The 19,501-nt window shown below is 38.6% G+C and overlaps 1 protein-coding gene across 1 annotated transcript in view; it reads left to right on the forward strand.

Annotated features, from left to right (window-relative positions):
- Window positions 1-8,768: 8,768 nt before the first annotated feature.
- The window catches only part of IL17REL (interleukin 17 receptor E like), a 50,023-nt gene continuing 39,290 nt past the window's right edge, over window positions 8,769-19,501 (forward strand). Inside the window, exon 1 of the mRNA XM_026081524.1 lies at window positions 8,769-8,870. Within this exon, the coding sequence (XP_025937309.1) occupies window positions 8,769-8,870 (102 nt within the window). The remainder of the gene's footprint in view (window positions 8,871-19,501) is intronic.

Here is a 19,501-nt window from a genome sequence, read left to right on the forward strand (position 1 = left end):
GCACTTGTTCCTTCTGTGCAGTTGGGAAGTCTGTGACTGGGGGAGATGGAGGGAAACCTTTGCAACTCTCTGTAACTGTTCTGTGGGTATGAGTAGGCCTGTAAACTCCTCTCACAGGAGTCTTAGTTTAGATTTAAAAGAAAAAAAATAGTAAAGAGAGAATCCTATTGTTTTTAAGGCATGTTGAAGATGTTGCGCAAACATTACATTAAATTTGTATCCCTATCATTGTTCCCTGTGGATTAACCAGAGGGATCTTCTTACTAAGTACATTGTCAAGTATAGCATAAAAATGTGTCCTTTAAGATACTGTTTGCTAAGACCAGGAGCGAACAAGCCATTTTCTTGCCATCTAAAATATTGTAGCTGAAGCTTTTTATGTGTTTATTGAGGCTCTCAGAGTGACTTATGATAGATCATGGCAAATGTATATTATTGGGGTTTGTGCATTTATCTGAGGCACATAGGGAAAAAAGTTAAATATGGAAATTACTGTTGAGCAGGCCTAGATCCAAATAAGTGCTGGAAGTCAGGGTTATAACATTTATCCAAGCTGGTGGTGGGTATAGAGTTTGTTTCTCTGCTTATTGATATATATTTATTTATTGGGATTCTGCACTTCATGAGATAAAAAATAATTTAGGCATCTGTAATTCAGCCTTCATTGCAAAGGTTCAGATGGATCTAGCTATCAGTTAGCTTTTCTCAGAGTCTAGGAAGACCTAGGAAATGTTCTGGCTAAAAGGCTTGTTCTGGAAGCACGTTTATTGCACTGCTTGGATCAGGTCCCATTCAAAAAGCAGCTGTGGCTGCTCTAAGCAAAGTGCTGATACCCCTGTTCTCGGTATTAGTCTGGGGACTAGAACACTCCTTCAAGAGGATGAATGTTTGGAGCCTGTGCCTTTCTCAGCTTGGAGTGGTTTTAAGCTTGTATCTCCCTTGTAGGGACAGGAGAACTATCAGTTTGTAGATGAATAGGCTGAGTGATGTGGAGGCAGAAGCCATCATAGATTGTGTATGTGTCTAGTCTTTGCTTTGATATGATTTGAGAATTTGTGTTTTTTTTTTTTTTAATCCAGTCACTATTAATGCAAAATGCTCTGTTTTTTTTTTTCTTTCTAATGTTTGATATAAGTGCTTTAAGAGAAGATATAAGTGCCTTTTAGGCACTGTGAGATTTGCCTACCAAATGAACAAAGGCACTTCTGAGTCATGAACTCCACAGGTAGCAAAGGGTTTAAATATACCCTCTTCTTAGAGTTTCCCAATTGTCTCACACTAGGCAGTGCTTGCAGGATGCTTGCAATTCTCGATCCTCTTTTCAACCTCTGCATTCACAGAATCACAGAATGGTTGAGGTTGGAAGGGACCTCTGGAGATCGTCTAAGTCCAACGCCCCTGCTCAAGCAGGGTCACCTAGAGCACGTTGTACAGGATCGCGTCCAGGCGGGTTTTGAATACCTCCAGAGAAGGAGACTCCACAACCTCTCTGGGCAACCTGCTCCAGTGCTCTGTCCTCCTCACAGTGAAGAAGTTTTTCCTCATATTCATATGTTTCAATTTGTGCCCGTTGCCTCGCGTCCTGTTGCTGGGTACCACTGAAAAGAGTCTGGCTCCATCCTCTTGACACCCTCCCTTAAGATATTTGTACACATTAATAAGATCCCCTCTCAGTCTTCTCTTCTCCAGGCTAAACAGGCCCAGCTCTCTCAGCCTTTCTTCTCCATACTCTACATTCTCTCCAAACACTACAAAGAGAGCCCTGGTATCTAAATATAGGCTCCAGATTTGTTTCTGAGGAATGAGTGCCTAAGTTGCAGCTTACGTAGCTAGAGCCATTGAAAGTCTAAGAGCACTTGCTATATGTAGGCAGCTGTCATCCAAGCATATTTTCCATCTCTATAACAAGTATTTTTCAGCTGTAGAATTCAACTGAAATGCGGGTTAATGACTTTTTTTTTCTCTCTGGAGGTATACAGATTTATAAGCAGAAGATGCCATGCTTTGTATGTGGGAACACTTTCAAGTGGAAGAAAACTTGTAAACACTGCAGCTCCTTTTGCAAGAACATTCATATTTACCTATAAATGCCAGCTCTAATCCTGAAAAGATCGACAACAAGATGATCACTGATAGCAGTGTCTTCTATCCATTTATCTGAAGTCATTCAGAGTGCTTTGGGGTTGAAGAAAATGTGGGATTTCTTTGTTTCTGTTTTTTTTTTTTTAACAAATAGAACTGTGCAAGACTTGAATAAATTGATTTTGAAGATCATTTGCCATCAACAGCTTGTCGTATTTTAAACAGAACCCTTAAATATTTAGCACCAGTATTTGTGCAAAAACTGAGCATTGCTGACTGGCACAGAGGCTGATAGTTCTATCAGCCAGTAATTTGTAGCCAATTTTTTGTGGTTTTTTTGGAAAGCTCAGAATACAGGAAACTGCACTTTTTTGCAGGGTAAGTTTTTTACTGGCTTAAAGAGTTCAGTCATCTTACTGAAGTGTCAGACTGGTACTGCTGGGAGTGGGTGAAGGAAGAACAGTATATTGCCCCTTCACCGGTAAGTGTTGTTTAGGTTGTCTTATGTAACATACACCTGAAGCTGTTTCTGTGAACAGTTAGAGGTGGACAGAAGAGAATGGAAACAGTTCACAAATTGTGTGGGGAGGAAAAAGCCCAGCAACTGATGATACCTTGGTAAGTCAAAAACTTCATATTGATAACTGAATACATACTAATTCAAAATATTGATTGTGCTACATTTATACTTTCCTCGGAGGGGGAAGATTCAGAAAAATGTAGAGGAAAAACATAGCAGTTTTGATATTAAAACAAGTGTCTGAAAAGAAGTAGGAGCAACTTGGACGGAAGAAACTAAAACTAAAATAATAGGACACAGGGAAAAATGCTAGCCAAGCAGTGACCATAATCTTTGAGAATAATCCTAACTGTACTGAGTAAAAAAGTATATTTTCACAGACTGTATTAATGAATATAATAATTTAATAATGAAATGACCGTAATCTTGAGTCTTAGTAGAAAGGTATTCTACTGTATGTTGTACATCATCATGCCACAACTCAAACTGCTTTTGGATATGATAACAGGGCATGTCAAGCATGCTGTGAAGCAACTCTATTTTCTTCTGAATGGCTGAAGCAGCTAATGAATGGAGTAGGGAACCTCTAGCCTTGCATCTTGGAAATTAAATGTGGGAACCTAAGATGAACAGTCTCAGTAGTGGCCTGCTTTTTAGACTTCAGGATTGGCTTAGACCAGGTGCCAGTTCCTAACTGCCCTGGTAACAGTTCAAAGGAGCAGAAGCCTGCTGTAGGTGACCCTGCTTGAGCAGGGGGTTTGGACTAGGTGATCATCAGAGGTCCCTCCCAACCTCAACTGTTCTGTGAATTGTGAATCATTCTGTAAATAGGACTGTTCAGTCAGTGCATGCCATTGAGAGTGCTCGGCAGACAAGTGTGTTGATGTAGGTATTTGTATTGGAGGGAGAAGGCTGAGGGCAGGGACGATCTTCCAGCAGCAATTCACCTTTTCTTATGTTTCCCTTGGGAGTATGGGTAAGGGTAGGACAAGTAGATACAAGGAGGAATTCTAGATAAGTCATAAGAGATGCTTGATTGCTTTGACAGGCATTCGATATTGTTGGACACAATAGACTAGCTAGCAGTTTTTCCTGGAAGCAAATCACTTCTCAAACTAGACCGTTGCTGGCTAGACACAGTATGCATTATTTTGACAAGTAGTTGCATACATGGGACTTAATCCCTAGATGACTAGTGCACCTTACCTGCCTCTGTTTAAGGCTGCGTTTTAAATGTTGCATTTTCCAAGGGCAAAATACAGGATAATTGCAAAAACTGTGTAATCTTATCAATATAAGGCTATAAGTACCTGCTTTTAGTATAGCATGAGCCAGGAGGAATAGTAGTGCCAAGTACCCTGTCTTCTTGCATCCCACTGAGCATTTCATTTGCCCCCTTGTACTGCAGGCTTGCTTAGGAATGACATATTTCCTCTTCTCTCATCCCTAGTTTTCAGTCTCTGCCTGCAGTGCTGGATGTGTTCTGACTGATTTCGCAGGTTGCAGGTACCTAACTTGCTACCTACTGTAAGGCAGGCCACAGTTGCTGAATACCTGGCACTCTTGTAGGAAAGGGATGGAGGCGGAGGAAGAGAGTGGTGGGCTCTCTTTAGAACACGTAGACAAAATAGGGAGTGATTGTTTTCTCTCATGGACTTTCTTTAGACAATGAAGTAATAACATGTTGGATACAGGAGCACTTGGGCAGCTCCTGCTCCACCAACCTGTCTTGTGGCTCTGTGGGACTTCACTGCCCTGCTGGCACCCTCCATTTAGTGCCTGCCCTGCCAGTGTGTGCCCACTTTGGATAGGAAATGTAGGTAAACTTCTGTAAACTGGCAGCTCCAAGTAGTTCTGAATCATTGTGAGCATTTTGTTGTGATGACAGTAGCACCTCACACAGCTGTACTCCACATCTTGCCTAACATGACAGGAAGCTGTTAAGTTATATACACTCGGCTGTCTTGTGGTTGATGTGAGTGGCCCTGAGGCAAGGTGTCAGTTGCCTGGTGCAGGCAGTATTACTGCACAGCAAGTTCAAAGAGAAGCCATGAGACTATGTGGGCTGTGGCCCTTCATCTCAAGACAGCTGGAATAATAATATGTGTGCCTGTGTTGGTGAGACATGAAAGTATGTAGTGCTGTACCACAAGATACTCTTGCAAAATGTAGTGTGAATGTAGCTATTATGCTCCAAAGGAGGCTGGGACCTCTCCAGTGTGGATGTGACAGGGACATGCCTTGCAGCCTGGACATTGACATATTCATCTCAACGAAAGCAGGATAAATGTAGCCTAGGTAGAATTTTATGAAGAGTTCTGTGTCTAAATTCCTACACAGCAAGTCACAGAAGCCTTGTCTGGCTGCTTAGCTGTGTCTGGTGATATACCTAATCTAACTTTCACTTCTAGATAATGCTCCTACACACTTAAACAAAGATGGTACTATTTTAGCTGTCTCCCTTGAAATGGGGCCAGTGTACAGCCAAGCATGAAGATTTGTGAAGCCAGAGAACAATTATCAAGAGGGAACCTGAACTGATCGTCCAGAGATGAGGGCTGTGCCAAGAGAGAATGGAGAATGGGGAATACTGGATTTTGCTCTGGATTCCAGAGTGTGCTCCTGCATTTTATTAAAGAAACAGAACAGTCAGGCTACCATCCTAGAATGTGCAAGATCTGGACTCAAACCCTACTTGGACTGAGAAGTGTTTGGATTTTGGCATTCCTACATCTTTGATCAGTGCTCTAATAAAGCTTTTGGGCACACAGCATTTCTATTGCAAAGTTCAAAAGGAGGCACTTCCTATTAAAGGGTTTTTTAAGAGTCTTTATTCTTAAGACTGGGGGAGAGTTGCTAGAAGCAACACAGTATATAATTTGCTATCATCAGTTCTTCAGGGATGAAGTAATTAAAGTTTAACATCATACACAAGACAAATGTTGATTAAAATACCAATAAGATATAGTAAAAAACAAGAAATAAAAGAAAATTATTATCAAGAAATTATTACCAAGAATTATTATCAGGAAATAAATTTGCATTTGAGCAGGGAACCTAAAAACTAGTGGCCATAGTAATTTCACAGGCATGGATGCTTCTACATTAAAAAAGCGTGGGTCAATTGTACTGCCCAGCTTCTTTCAGTAACTTGATGGAATAAAAACGAGTAGAACACTGTAATTCCAAGATACAAATTACATAGGAATGGAAAAATAAGTTCTGTTAGTGTAGACATGGTATCGTATAATTTTTTAAAAGCTTATTGTCAAATAAAATAAATAACAACAAGGTTGTTGCCTGACGAACATAAGTATTACAGAAACTTTCTGGAAGCAACTCTGTTCCTGTATAGAAAGAGTTTGCTACTTGGGAAACATTACTGATCACTTTATTCAGAAGGTGACAGAGGTGTGTTATGAAATACCAGAGAGAGTGAGAGAGAAGAAAACTTAATAATACTGAGACACATCAGTCATTCATATGGAAACTGGATGAGTGTTACCTCAGGCCTTGATGCAGAAACTAAATTTGTATCTAAAACTAAACACTATAAATGACTTGCTTGGAGCAAGTAATCACAGACCCCATAGGAAGAGAAAAAACTCTTGGTTCTTTTCCAAGTAGCTACTCAAAAAGCCACTCTTCAATAGTGACACAAATCCAATATCCCCCCAAATCTGCCATGCTAATGTATAAGTTAAAAAGAATTATATAAAATGAGCAAGTCTTCAAAAAGCAATTAAAAGGAACAACTAAAAGGGTAGAGGCTTTCCAGGGACAGGGAGCTTGTTCAAAAGTAACATAGTGAAAGATCAGAACAACATGCATATAAGATATCCTCAAAACCCCCACCATTAAGAAAACATCTTTTCTCAGTTCTCAACCCAAAAATACTTTTAAGAAAGGTGAATACCCTCCTTTTTTACTGAAAGATGAGGAGGAAGCCTCCTAAAAAGTCTATGGGCTGACTGGTGATAGAGATATGAAAGGACACCTTATGCTCAAGGAACGTAATGACAAAATGAAATGCTTGCTTGCACTGGAGTTCATTACAGGGAAACTTACTGAGGGGTAAGTTGGAGGAATTGTCTCAGGTCTAAGCTTTAGCAGAAGTTTAAAACCAAACATCCAAAAGAGTATGAGAAATCTGTACAACAGTACTGAAACAGTATTCTACAAGTTCTCACATGTGAAGCTGCTGAACTGTTAACTCTAGTGTGTACTGAAGTGGCTCATTTGCAGCAGACATATTGGTAAATGTGATACATTAAGGGAGAGTCAAAATGGCTTTTTGACAGAGGGCAATCATGCCACTGATGAATTCAGTGAACATTGCTATGCTGTTATATAAATGATCTTTGATCTGGTCACTCCTGAATATTGTGTGCAGTTCTGGAGACCCTATTCCACAAAAAAGTACAGTAAAAATGAACCAGTGTATTCTTCATCTTCGAAAAAATAGGGGAGATATGCTAGAAATTAATAAAATCACTAATGATGTGCTGAAGGTGTGTGTGAAGGTTAGTTGAGAACAGATGCTCCCTGTTTCTCTAAAACAAGAACAAGGGGGGAACCCAATTGAACTATTTGGCAGCAGTTTTAAAAGCAAAAACAAATAAACACGTAGTTTGTGTAATTCATTGCCACAAGATGTTTTGAAATCCAAAAGCATAAATAGATGCACAGAGCTATTGTATAAATTCATGGACGAAAGGTCCAGAAATAGCTATTAAAAACAGTGGTGTGCACATAGGTCAGGAAATCCATAAGCTGTAGATCATTGGAACTTGGTAACATATGTTAAAATAATATGTGGAAGTAGCATAGTATACTTGACTTCTTTTTTATTTTTCCTAAGCTTTTGCTACTGACTCTGTTAGACACAGGAAAGTGGACTAGGTGGATCATTGATCTGGTGTATTTTTATGTGTGAATGGCAAAATTTAACTGTTGTTATTTTTAACCAAATAGTTCAGTGATGGTTGGTTGAGTACTGTGATTAATACCGGTCTTCATCTCCCAAAAATAGTTTCACTGGAGTAGTGACAAACTGGACTCACATGAAAGTATGTATAATACAAGTATTGTAGTTGCACTGGCAGAGTAGACATTATCTTTTACCTATTTTTTAAAGGAAATACTTCAAGCCAGAAATACATCAAGCCAGATCCTAGCAGATGGTGTTAATCGCGTATCCTCTACTTCAGCTGATGGGAAAGGTTTTGCAACTGCACTGAGGGCCTGGGTTCACACATCTCTGTTGTTCTGGAGCCAGCCCTCCATGGAGAAGTACCCACCTCTTCCTCCTATGGGCATAACACACCATGTAGCCTGTAGCCTCTGTCTCAGCCTGAGAGTGTCTTTCAAATGCTTGTTCGTAGTGGTTGTACAGGTGGGGGAACAAGGTAAGGGGGCACCCAGAAAGACACTCCTCTGCTCTTTGTTATGTTTGTTACGTGTACAACTGTTTAGCTGTTGTGAGTCACTCGCACCCTGCTTTCGGAGCTGGTGGTGTTTAGCTCCTTTTGCAAAGTATAAATACTTCCAGAGCATGTTGAAAATCCAAATACTGGAGATAGTTAGGCTATAGAACGAGAAGATTCTGCTGATACAGTTAAAAAATTAGTTAAATAAATTCAAGGCTCAGATTCCCAGTATAAAACAAGCTGCCTTTCACACTGATGAGAAACAAGAAACCAGTCTTCCAAGACTACTTACCTCAACGCAACTTTTTTTTTGAATTCAATATATTAGAAACCCAGGAAAGTAAGAAGAGAGAAGACCGTGTCTGGAGTCCAGCAAACCTACCTGATATATCACTGCTAGAAACAAAATTCCTATTTATACTTAGAATTTGCAGAGAATAAATTTACTAAAATTCATCCAAATCTGACATGCTGAAATCCAGAAGAAAGAGGTTTTTTTACTGCGATTGTCAGAAATTCAAGCTTCCCATTTTTCAGTGAGGAACATAAGAACTAGTCAAACGTGCTTTATATTTCCCACAAGTAGCAATTTTCTGACTTTGGAAAGTTTTAGAGGGAGGAGCTCAGAGGTGCTGTGGGAGGGACTAAAATTCATATTAAAGTTTTGGCATGAGGGAGAGAATTGTCAGAGTAGAAGGTTTCTTCTGAGGTTTTGTATTTTTTTTTGTCAGTTTAGGATGATAAGTATTAATGTTCAGACTCTTCTAATAATTCTTTTCTGGAATTCTGATAGTCAGATTATTCCCAGGATTGAAGAATGTGGACTTTCATGTTCTCAGGTAATCTCTTTCTTGTTCCTATTTGCTATCTATTAATGTAATAGTTGTATGCTACCAAAAGAACTGTAAACAAACTGTGGAAGCAAAAATGGAAAAATATTTTAACTGTCCCGAACATTCCAAAGTATCCAAAGTGACAAAGATGACTGTTAACAAGGCAGTAAGAAAATGAAATTTACACTAAATCCAACTGCTGTTGTTCTTAGTGATTTTTTAATCTGTCTTGTGTATTTGGAAATCAATAATAGAAATGATTTAATCCATATTCATTACTTTGGAGATTCAGTTGTTACAACAGCACTGGTGCCAAAGGGGAAAGGGAGAGAGAGGAGGTTTCAGAAATTTCTAATTATGTTAGGAATACAAAAAAATTGACTTTTCTGTGAATAAGTGAATTACATCATGAGAAAGAATAAAACCTGTTTTTCATTTTGTGGTATGAATGTAACTGCTATTAAATTTAATGACTTATGTGTGTGCATAAAAGTGGGATGTGAACCGTACCGTCTCTTTAATGGCTTTGAATTTTGCACGTTTCCAGATATGCCCACAAAGGGGCAGTATCGAGATAGTCTGCTTCTGTTGCGATTCTGAACGTTTAGTAAGAGAATAAATTGAAAGATAAGTAAAAAAATAAGATAAAATAGTAGAGAATCTGATTTTCAATCTTAGTAGAGGACAATAACTATTTAGTTGCTATGGGGCAGTGGCATTGATGGCACGAAAGAATTTGGCTGTATGTACAGAGTGCTGTTTGAAAAAGTCACAGTGTTCTGTAGTCCCTAGGGCAGTCAACTGAGATGTATTAAAGATTGTCTAAATGTGGCAGTACTACCCAGATATTAAGTGACTACATGTTACAGCAATTTATTTTATATTTTATGATCGTGTCCTAGTATATATCAGGAATAAAGATGCCTCAAAAATGCTAGATTGAGGGGAAAAAAACACTATATTTAAAGTTGTTTTATATTTCTGAATTGGAATTCTGTACAGTGCCTACCTGCTTATAGAATGTTTTAAAATAATAAAATACACTCATAAGAGATTAATCTCTTGATATACCTCAGTATTTTTCAGCAAATTTTATGTATGTATGTTTACAAATGCAAAACCACATTCATTTTAAATAATTTATTCTCCTTGGGCTGCTACAGAGAGAGCTTAAAATAGATATAATTTACTTTTCTAATTTGTTCTGCCAGAGTAGCTGACTGTCAGACTCAAATATAAAAAACAATAACAGCTTTTTGGGTGGGATCCAATCTAGCGAACAGGGTTTTCCTCTGGGGATGTTCAAGGGCATCTTTCTCCGTTGCATCTCAGGTATGTATATTGGGAAGACTGCTTCACTAGATGCCTAATATGTAAACACAGTCCTGATGTTAGGTAGACTGGATCCCTTTCTTTGCCTTCAAAAGGTTGTCTCAAAATTTTTCCAGTGCTGAAGGTTGGATAATTGAAAATGTGTTTTTTTTTTTTTTAATTTACAGGGGAAACAGGTTGTTTCCAGTATAACAGAATCAGGTATAAAGATCAGTTGTGATGTTAAAAGATAGACATCAGTTCATGCTCTGTGTGTAATGTTTCTGCTAGCTGTATTCAGTAGAATCTTGAATGCATTAATGACTTTTTAAGACAAAAATGGTTTCTCACTGGGAACAATAATGATCCCAACAGGACAAATTACTGCCAGCTTACCATTTTCAATCCAGTGCAAAGCATTTTACCCACATGAACTTTAGAGTCTCATGACTGCCTGTTAGAAAAAACTCCTTCTTTCTTTTCCTTTGGAAATAATCTCAATATTCCTAAATAATCTACCACAATCTGTGTCTTCAGTTTCACTCCTATCTGAGTTATTTTAAAAGGGAGCAGTTTATCTTCTCCATAATTCCTAAATCAATGGGCTTTATGGGGGCATTAAGTAGAGGTTACAATTTATCTTTGAATATATATGCACTGCCTCCTGCATATCAGGTCACAAACTAGTGTTTTGAAAAGAAAGAGCATCAATGGAATTGCCTTTTGTCTAGAAATTTGCTTTATGAAATAATGAGATACTATAAATTTAAAACTGACTATCAGAAGTTTTCTGTAGCTGCTATTGTTATAAGTGAATATTATAGAAAAAAATATTTTTCTTTGTGTTTTTTTTCCCATAAGTTTGGTGAGTTTCTCTTCTGCAAAGTAAACCCTGAGATTGTATCATTCTTCATAAAACAATTTGTTTGCATTTTTCTGCATTTTTCAAACCATGGGTATTGTTAGAGGGTTTTGAGCAGGTTTAATAACTGGAACTTTTGAGTTTGAGCAGTGGACTAGATTTTAAGGTGGCTGTGTCTCTCGACTATTTGTAAGCAGTTTTGACATCCTTTGGTGTTCTTTAGCAGACTAAAGCATTGGTTGTATGTCTTAAGAAGGAAATAGTGACACAACTGTTTTGAGGTATATGGCCTAAAAAGCTTCACACTGAATTGGTTTAAATTATGGATCCTATTACAACTTAATGAATCATTCTTAGTTTACCATGAGTATTCAGCAAGGCATGCTTGCCTTGTATAATATTCAGGTTTCATTACTACACCACAAATTGTTGTACTCCTGTCCAGTACAGGAAAGAAAGGAACAAAAAGACATTGGAAGTTTATGCAAGCACTACATAAAAATTTAAAAAGCATGAAAATATAAAATTGTGGGTTGAATGTGGGCAGAGAACAACCAAGCTCCTATTATATATTATGATTTATTTTTTCTTCCTTGTTTTAATGCCTTGGCTTTAGAACTCTCATGATATTCTGGTATTCAAAGGTTAAATACAATGGGCTTGGTCTCCATGTCTCACCCAATAGCAAACACAGTTATCAAGCAAGCTTCCCTGTGAAAGCATAGGGGAATCCCAGCCTGCAATTGAAATTGGGTTTGTGCCCTACTCATTTTACAATCCACATTGTTTGCAAGCTGTACACAAAGAAATAGGCTTACGCCAAATTTGAATCAACAGCTGGTAAAGATCAAGAGTACTACATTAAAAAAAAACTCTCCAGAAAACTATGAAGTAGTATTTGTATTGTCTCCCATTAAATGTAGTAATGTATCCAAAGTCCATGGGTAAAGAAGGAAACCCTAAACTGAATCTGGGATTTCCCTGCAATTATAAAGGATATTGGCAGCTAATTGCTGATATAGCTGCTGCCTGTTCATGATATTACTAATCCAAGTAAGTAGTGTTGCTTTACTGAATACTTATGCCATGGATCAGGCTATTCTAATTGAATATTGTACACTGCAAAATCAGTGATATAATATAGCTGTTAGGCTGGTAACTCAGCTGATATGTAATGGCAAGCTTTATTCTTTGTTAAGGTGACCAATGAATATTTTAAAAGTGATCCCAAACCTCTAAAAATGAAGAAAATAAGAATCTAGGTGGCATAATTCAGTTGTTCTCTAAAATTCTTTTGAAAAATTAATTTTAGACATTGAAAATGTAGATCAAAATCAGAGGCTTGGTTTTTTCAGAGAGAGAGAGGGAGAGAAATATCAGTGTGAAGTCACAAGAAAGGAAGATGATTCACCATACTTTTTTGTGTATATGCAAAGATATATCTAATGACAGGAGGAGACACATAAAAAGTGTCAAACATATCCTCTGCTAAAACATGCTATGATGAAGTGCAATCCAGAAGAGGGTGCCTGAGACTGAAAGCCTGGATCTTGCGTCCCTGCTTGTCTTTTTCATTGTCATGCCCACTTGTATGGCCCTAGTCATTTCACTTCTCCAGTTTTCACACATACAAAATAGTGCTGACCTTTCTGTGTGGCATTTCTTAATTATGTGTTTTAATTAAGTACTTTGAATGCTATACTTAAGTGTTCATTAGTCACAGCATTCATACAGTGACTCAACACGATTGAGCCCCTTAAATATTAGAGTGATATTAACCCATTTGCTCAGATATCTCTAGTTACCTTCTCTGCTGATGGTCAGGAGAGCTGTGTTTTAAGAAGGTTAGGTGACTTATCTCTTGGACTGTGATTTATATCTGCCCTTTCCAGGGTGAAAAATAGCTCAGCAAAGACATGAGAAGCTTAGCTTCCATGTTTCCTGCTGTATCCTATGCTATTGGTTAGTTGTCATCCCTAAGAAAAAAACAGCCAAACATGGATACTGCCAGAGACTCATAAAACTCTTCAGGGTTTGTCATGGCTATAGCATCCACTATAGCTTCTTTTAGAAGCTGTGGAAATGGAGAAAGCTGTGCAATTCAGGACTTGCAAAAAATGCAACAGTAACCCTCTGTTTTTTCTTCCTCACTTCTCCCTTCTTCAAGAGCTCTGGAAAAAGGCTCAGGGCACAGAAAGCAAAGAGCTTCTGGAGGTGCAAGAACAGAGGCGCTATAGACAGTCATGAAGGCTGGGGACACAAAATTAAGTGATGTTGGAACTAGACATGACAAGGTGTCCTGAAATTTAGAATGCAGGGCAATTTTAGAAGCTTCACCACCATCAGACATCAGCATATGTTTAATCAGTGCCTGTACCAGGAGGTAGAAATTAAAAGAAAAAGGGGGTATGTATGCAAGCTCAGCAGCAGCTGGGAGCAGCTATCCTTTATTATAGGCAGGGGATCATAGCTCACAAATCCCTTTGAGTTCTGAGCTTGGGAAAGGGAGATATCCTTCAGCTCCACTTGGGCCAAAAGCTCAGTGGGGGATATTGTGGTTCAGCAGTAGATACTTTCCACAGCTGCAGAGCATTGCTGATTAGCCATGCTTTGCAGATGGAAAGCTGCTGGATTAAAGATGATATGGAATGCAGATCTCTCTCACTGTACTGGAAGATCTTACCACGAGGGAAGCACTAGATAACCTGTCATTTCAGTGTCGTGTTTCCATCTTTTGAAACAAGTGGTGTCTGCTGTGACCTAGAAGATTCTTTCTTCTGCAGAGCCATGCATTTGTGAGGGAAAGCAGATCCTGTTCCAGCATCCTTCACCGGGCCAGCTGCTGGAGTGGGGTGTTCCTGGAGACATTCTGAGATGAATTCTCTTCCCATCTTAACAAAATAAAAGTAGAGTACAGCATATTTCTATCTCTTTCCTGCCCTTAAGCACCACTTGTAATTTGGTCTAAACTGTGCCTTCCAATCTAGGCAAGACAACTTTGTAGATAAAACAGAGTTAATAACTTCTACCAGACGAGGTGGTGTGACCTAGCTAGAATTCTTGCAGCGAGGTCTAGAAGTAGCTTAATCTGTAAACTTGCTGGAGCTGGCAATGCTGTACCTGTTACTTTGCCATGTTTATATATATATTCCCATTTTTCCACTCTTGCCAGAATGTGTGTGCATGTGAGAGAAGCAGGGATGATTAAAAATGAGAAGGACCAAAACAAGATTAAAAAATCCATATGTCTATGGATACTTTTAGATAGTCTGCTGGTTTTTATGGGGTTTGCCTCAGCATTGAAGTGCTAGGCCTCACTCCAAGAAAGTGGACCTAAGAAAGGAGTTTCCTCCTATCCTTGATTGAAAATCATTTGATTCTGAGAACCATAAATGTCCAAATGTCTTGCTGTTGTTTCTGAGCTGTATAAAACAGGAACCCACATTAAAAGTTCAATGTGTTGTGTTACCATCATTCTGATAAGAAATACCTACATTTTATACATCAGTTTTGGTACAGATATTTTCACAGTAATTTTCATACCCTCAGGAAAATATTTTTCCTTGTAAAACTTTTTTCCTGATTTTGTTAACATTTTTTGGCTGTTTTTTGAAATCCAGGAAGTTATTTGACTTCTTAAAAATGTAAATAAAACAAAAAATAGAAATTATGCCCTAAGCAGCTGTGTATTGCCAAGGAAGTTCCAGACTATTTCTTAACTATTTTGGCTAGGGTTGATCCCAGAATTGATAAATTTATGTATATTGGAATGTGATACTGATACATCACAGACCTGGCCCTGCCCTCACAACTATATGAACTCAGTGGGCCAGAATTTTGGAGAGTCATGAATAAGTTGGAAAGTCATTGTAACTGGTGATACTGATTGCCTGGGGAGCTTACAGAGATGTAAGCACATGCTAGGCAAATATCTCTCAGACATGACTCAGATAAAGATCATTCTTCCTAAGGCAGAAGTGTAGAGTACATGCATCTGGAGTTCTTTTCTAACTCTAATATTTCTTCTTTTATGTGTGATTTTCTCTTTTGTGGAATCTAAAGATGGCCTTTCAAGTGATATTTTAACTTACTCCTCTGGAACAGTCAACAGTCTGTCTCAATGCATTTCATATTCTGACCTCTCAGCATGCAAAATATGGGATTCACCCTGAAAACTGTGTGGGACATACAATCTCTTTGAGGAAGTGTCTGTACGAAAATGAAGAAACAGTATGTTTTTTGCTCCCTCGGAGTTTAAGTTTTACTTTGCAAATGATCTATGGCTGTTTCTCTTGAAGGAAAAATTTTCAGCCTGGTTGCTTTGAATATGCGTGGCAAATTTCAATCATTTCTGGAAAACTGATTGTCTTGGAGTTGCCTCTACTTGCCTGCGTATTTTCAGAAAGTATGAATCATATAAACAACATTGTACAGTACTAAATGTGCATTCATTGTCTCTTCTTGGAAGAACGTTGAGGAAATAGACTTTATTGCACTTAACACATTTCACTGTCTCCAGTTTTGTTTTTCCCTTTCACCTCTTCATATGCAAACTTCCTTGATCTTTTTTCCACTTCCTCCTCTCCCTGACCTGTGTTCTTCCTTCACTGACTGCAATGACAGATTTCTTCATTGCTTTTTAAACTGTGATATCTTTGTATTATAATTTTTCCCAATTTATATTTTTTTGTATTTTAGCAGTTCTCTTTATAATATGCTTCATGCTTATTTTTGATCAGCAGTATGTGCTCTTTTAAAATATTCTTCCTGACTTTTTATATATTGTGTTTCTATAGGATATAATATTACCATTTTTAGAGTATGGTCACATCTGTGCTAGCATTCAGTCTGCCCTTGTAGCTTATTTTCTCCTTCACTCTGGAAAAAACCCCACTATCTAGGAGAATGTGTGGCTTAGGTGGTTTTCAGTGAGTAAGGGCTATCATTAAAAATGAGACATAGGGTGAAGCAACATATGAAGGTACTGAATACTGATGGGTTTATTAAACTGGGCCTATGCCCAGAACTTAGTGCTGCCTCTAGGGACAGTAGTGTGGTCACGAGAAGTAGGTGAAACAATGCTGCTGTTGTAAAGTTTGTGGAATCCTGCCTCTTTGGACCCCTTCTTTTGGACCTCTGCCTCCTTTAATTTGGCTTGCGCTGATGTTAGCAACTGCAGCATGTGGAAGTTCCATAACATGAAACCAGACTATATGATTATTCCATGGTTTTGTTTTTTCAAAACAATGGTTTGACTTTGCAGTAATGTATGTGTTAGCAGCAAAAGAGAAATTGACTGTGTAATGACTTTGAAAATAATTATTATCTTGTATTTTAGATTATGTATTCTTTGTTAAAACTTCCAAATTTATTCATATCTAGCTGCTATATCGATTATCTCAGACTGCAACTGTTTCAACTGAAATGCACATTACAGATATTTTCAATAGTGCTTTTCTGCATGGCAAAACTTGAATGTATTTTAATTTTTCAGGTACACACACTGCTAGCTGTTTCAGGGAAAGGTTTTATTGGTCTATGTTACTCCCAATAGGAGGGGAAAGGCATATGTGCAGGGATTTTGGTGTAAGCTTTCTGATGTAGGATTAAGACTTTGAGTGCTATAATAATACTAACATACTAACAGTTAAGAAATAAATCCTCTGTCTCCAAAACTGTCAAGTGTACAGCTGAAAAAAAAAAAAAAAGTCTTTTATGTACTTGCACTAAGAAGACTTTTCTTTTTCTGCTGTGGCTAAAGTGTTTCTGCAACCACATTAGAGCTTGTCTGATACCTTTATCCTGAAGTCTTTAATGAAAACAGTCCCTTAACTGATAATACAGCACAAGGAAGGAACGCAGTGGCCTCTCACGTTCATCACCGGAGACTACCACTGCTTCTAGCACGGCCTGAGAGATCATTTGAACATCCTTACATCCTTACACAACAACATAGCAAGCTAAGTCTTGAGTAAAAACTAAGTAAATCTTTTAAAATATTTATCAGGAGGAGAAATACCTCCTGTAATCGGGATATTTCTAAGTTTAAGTCTGAGATTTTTCTCTATTTGAGAAGAAGAGGGGGCTACACCATTTTCATGGGAACTATGAACAGCAGAAGCATCTGCTCCCATGTTCCCCTCCATGGCTTTCATCAGTGTCTCAGCCCTGACATGTAGCCTCCAAAGTCCTGAAACTGTTATAAGAAGTTACTTCCAAGTATGCTTTATTGCATTTTAGTATGCATATGCATACTAAAATACTATTATTTTAGTATGACTCTGTGATCCACACCAGAGGGTTGGGAAGAGACTGGCAAGTTCATTATTGCTTTTAAATAATAAAAAAAAAAAGTAGAATATCGGAGGAAGATTCATCTACTCCATGACTGTGCTCCTTTCCTAGGTGTTAAACAGAGCTTAAATGGAGATCATGAGAAAGCATTAGAGACTTGTCAGGGCAATATGAGAAACTTGCATGCTCAGCATGGTGCTACCTCATATTAGCCAAATGAAAAAGCTAAGTACAAGGTTAGTTTGAACTCCACTGTCTAGAGTGTAGGCACCTGAGTTAAGAGCCAGAGTTTGAAGTTCTCTCTTCAGTCTAGATACTGAGAACCACTATTCCAAAGTTTGGGTTCCTGATTTTTTTTCCTGATGACTGCTTAGAAGAAAATGCAAATAGCCTTTGAAGTGGGAAACAGATCTTCCTTTCGATTGCTGAAAGCACTCAACTTTAAAAATTACACTGCCTCTCGCCTGTTCTTCTTTCAGACCATCACTCTTTTATTACCTATCACTGCTTTGACAGGAGGCCTGGGAAGCTCTCTCATTTATTGATCAGCATGGCAAATCAATAACTTGTGTAAGGTTAAACTGCTTCAGGTTAAGGAAAGTGTTGAATCTGATTGTCCCTAGAGGTAGGAACTTGAACGGCTGGACTGTGACAGCTGGAACATACCCTTATTCTGTTTTCCTCCCCTAACATTTACATTTTGAAAGAGAAACTAGGCTTGAGCTGTGTTAACTTGATCTCTGTTGCTTTTAAATCTCCTCCAGCCACCCAGGACTCTGGGGCACTTGGGTGTCTCACAAGTGAATATATGCCATTCCGATAGAAGTTAGGCACGAGATAGATGTCATTCCAGCTGAGTTCTTGTCATGAGATACAGAACCACAAGCATCCAGGTAGCTTTCAGATCAGAAAGAGAGGTTCCTAATAAGCTTAGACACCTCTAGTCTTAGGTGGCACTTAATAAGGCATTATGGATCATGGTGTTTGGCTGAGACGACAATGGTTTGCTTAAGTCCTGTTTCATGTACCTACATCTGGCCCACAAAGCTGACAATCTCATTTTGCAAATGACTGCAAACTTTGGCTTCATTTCACTACCAGTAGTAATGTTAAACTCAGACAGAGAAATTGTCTTGGAAACAATGTTAGTGACACTTTTCTCATGGGCAGTGCTGAAGTTTGTATAGGCAAAAAGCTTTTTCTCCAGCTGGATCTGATTCAATGTTCATTTGAATCACTGGAAAGAATTTCACTGACTTTCAGGTGTTTGGAATTAAAATCATAGTCTTTTGCAATCTGTGAATGTGAGCAGGATGGTATTTATTGTTTATAAAGATCACAGTGTACTGTGGAGCAGTGTTCTGCTCCTGGGACTAACTGTAAGCATAAGCAAAATAAGCAGTTGCCTAGATCAAAATGGTGATGGCCCTGCTGCACGTGCCAGAGCACTGGAAAGCCAGGCTTGCTTCTCCTGCTGTTGCTGAGGAATAGTGTTGAGATGTATGAGAAGACAGCAACTGGAACAGCAAAAACCTTCAGGCATGCCACAAGCAGTAGTCACTGCCAGCAGCAGCAGGATCAGCAAATCTAGCTCAGGGGGTCTCTCATGATTTTCACTTCAATTCTTGCTTTCCCACCACCCCCCTTTTTTCTGGGGGCCCTGGTTCCAGGCATCTCTGAGGTTGCAAGATCCAGTGCTGTTTCTGCTGCTGAGGGATCTTGACTAAACTTTTCTTGTAGCCTCTTCCATGCTACAAAGAGCATTATACCATCCTAACTGTGAAGCACTAGACATCCATAGTTTTCTGGAGAAGTTGTAGAATCCCTGTCCTTGAGTTTTCAAGAAACGGCCAAAGTCATGGCTGATTTGGTCTAGTGTTGGTGACAGTACTGCCTCTAGCAGGAGGCTGGACTTGGTGACCATTTTTTTGATTTCTTGATTTTGATTCTATTCTATCATTTCTTTGATTCTGTTCCAGCATCCTCTGTATGAGATCTCCAGTCATTCACCATGTCCCCATCTCATTGTTAGACTGGAAGTGCTGATTTGGTAGATTAGTTGCCTTTCAAGTAGCTGAGTGGCTTGAAATTTTTTGACTATCTATGGGATGGTGCTGATTTATACCAGCTGAGGGCATGGCGTTCAAAATGCATTTTAATTTTACTTTGT

Source organism: Apteryx rowi, unplaced genomic scaffold (genome assembly GCF_003343035.1).
Source record: "Apteryx rowi isolate R43461 unplaced genomic scaffold, aptRow1 scaffold_550, whole genome shotgun sequence".
Taxonomy (NCBI): domain Eukaryota; kingdom Metazoa; phylum Chordata; class Aves; order Apterygiformes; family Apterygidae; genus Apteryx; species Apteryx rowi.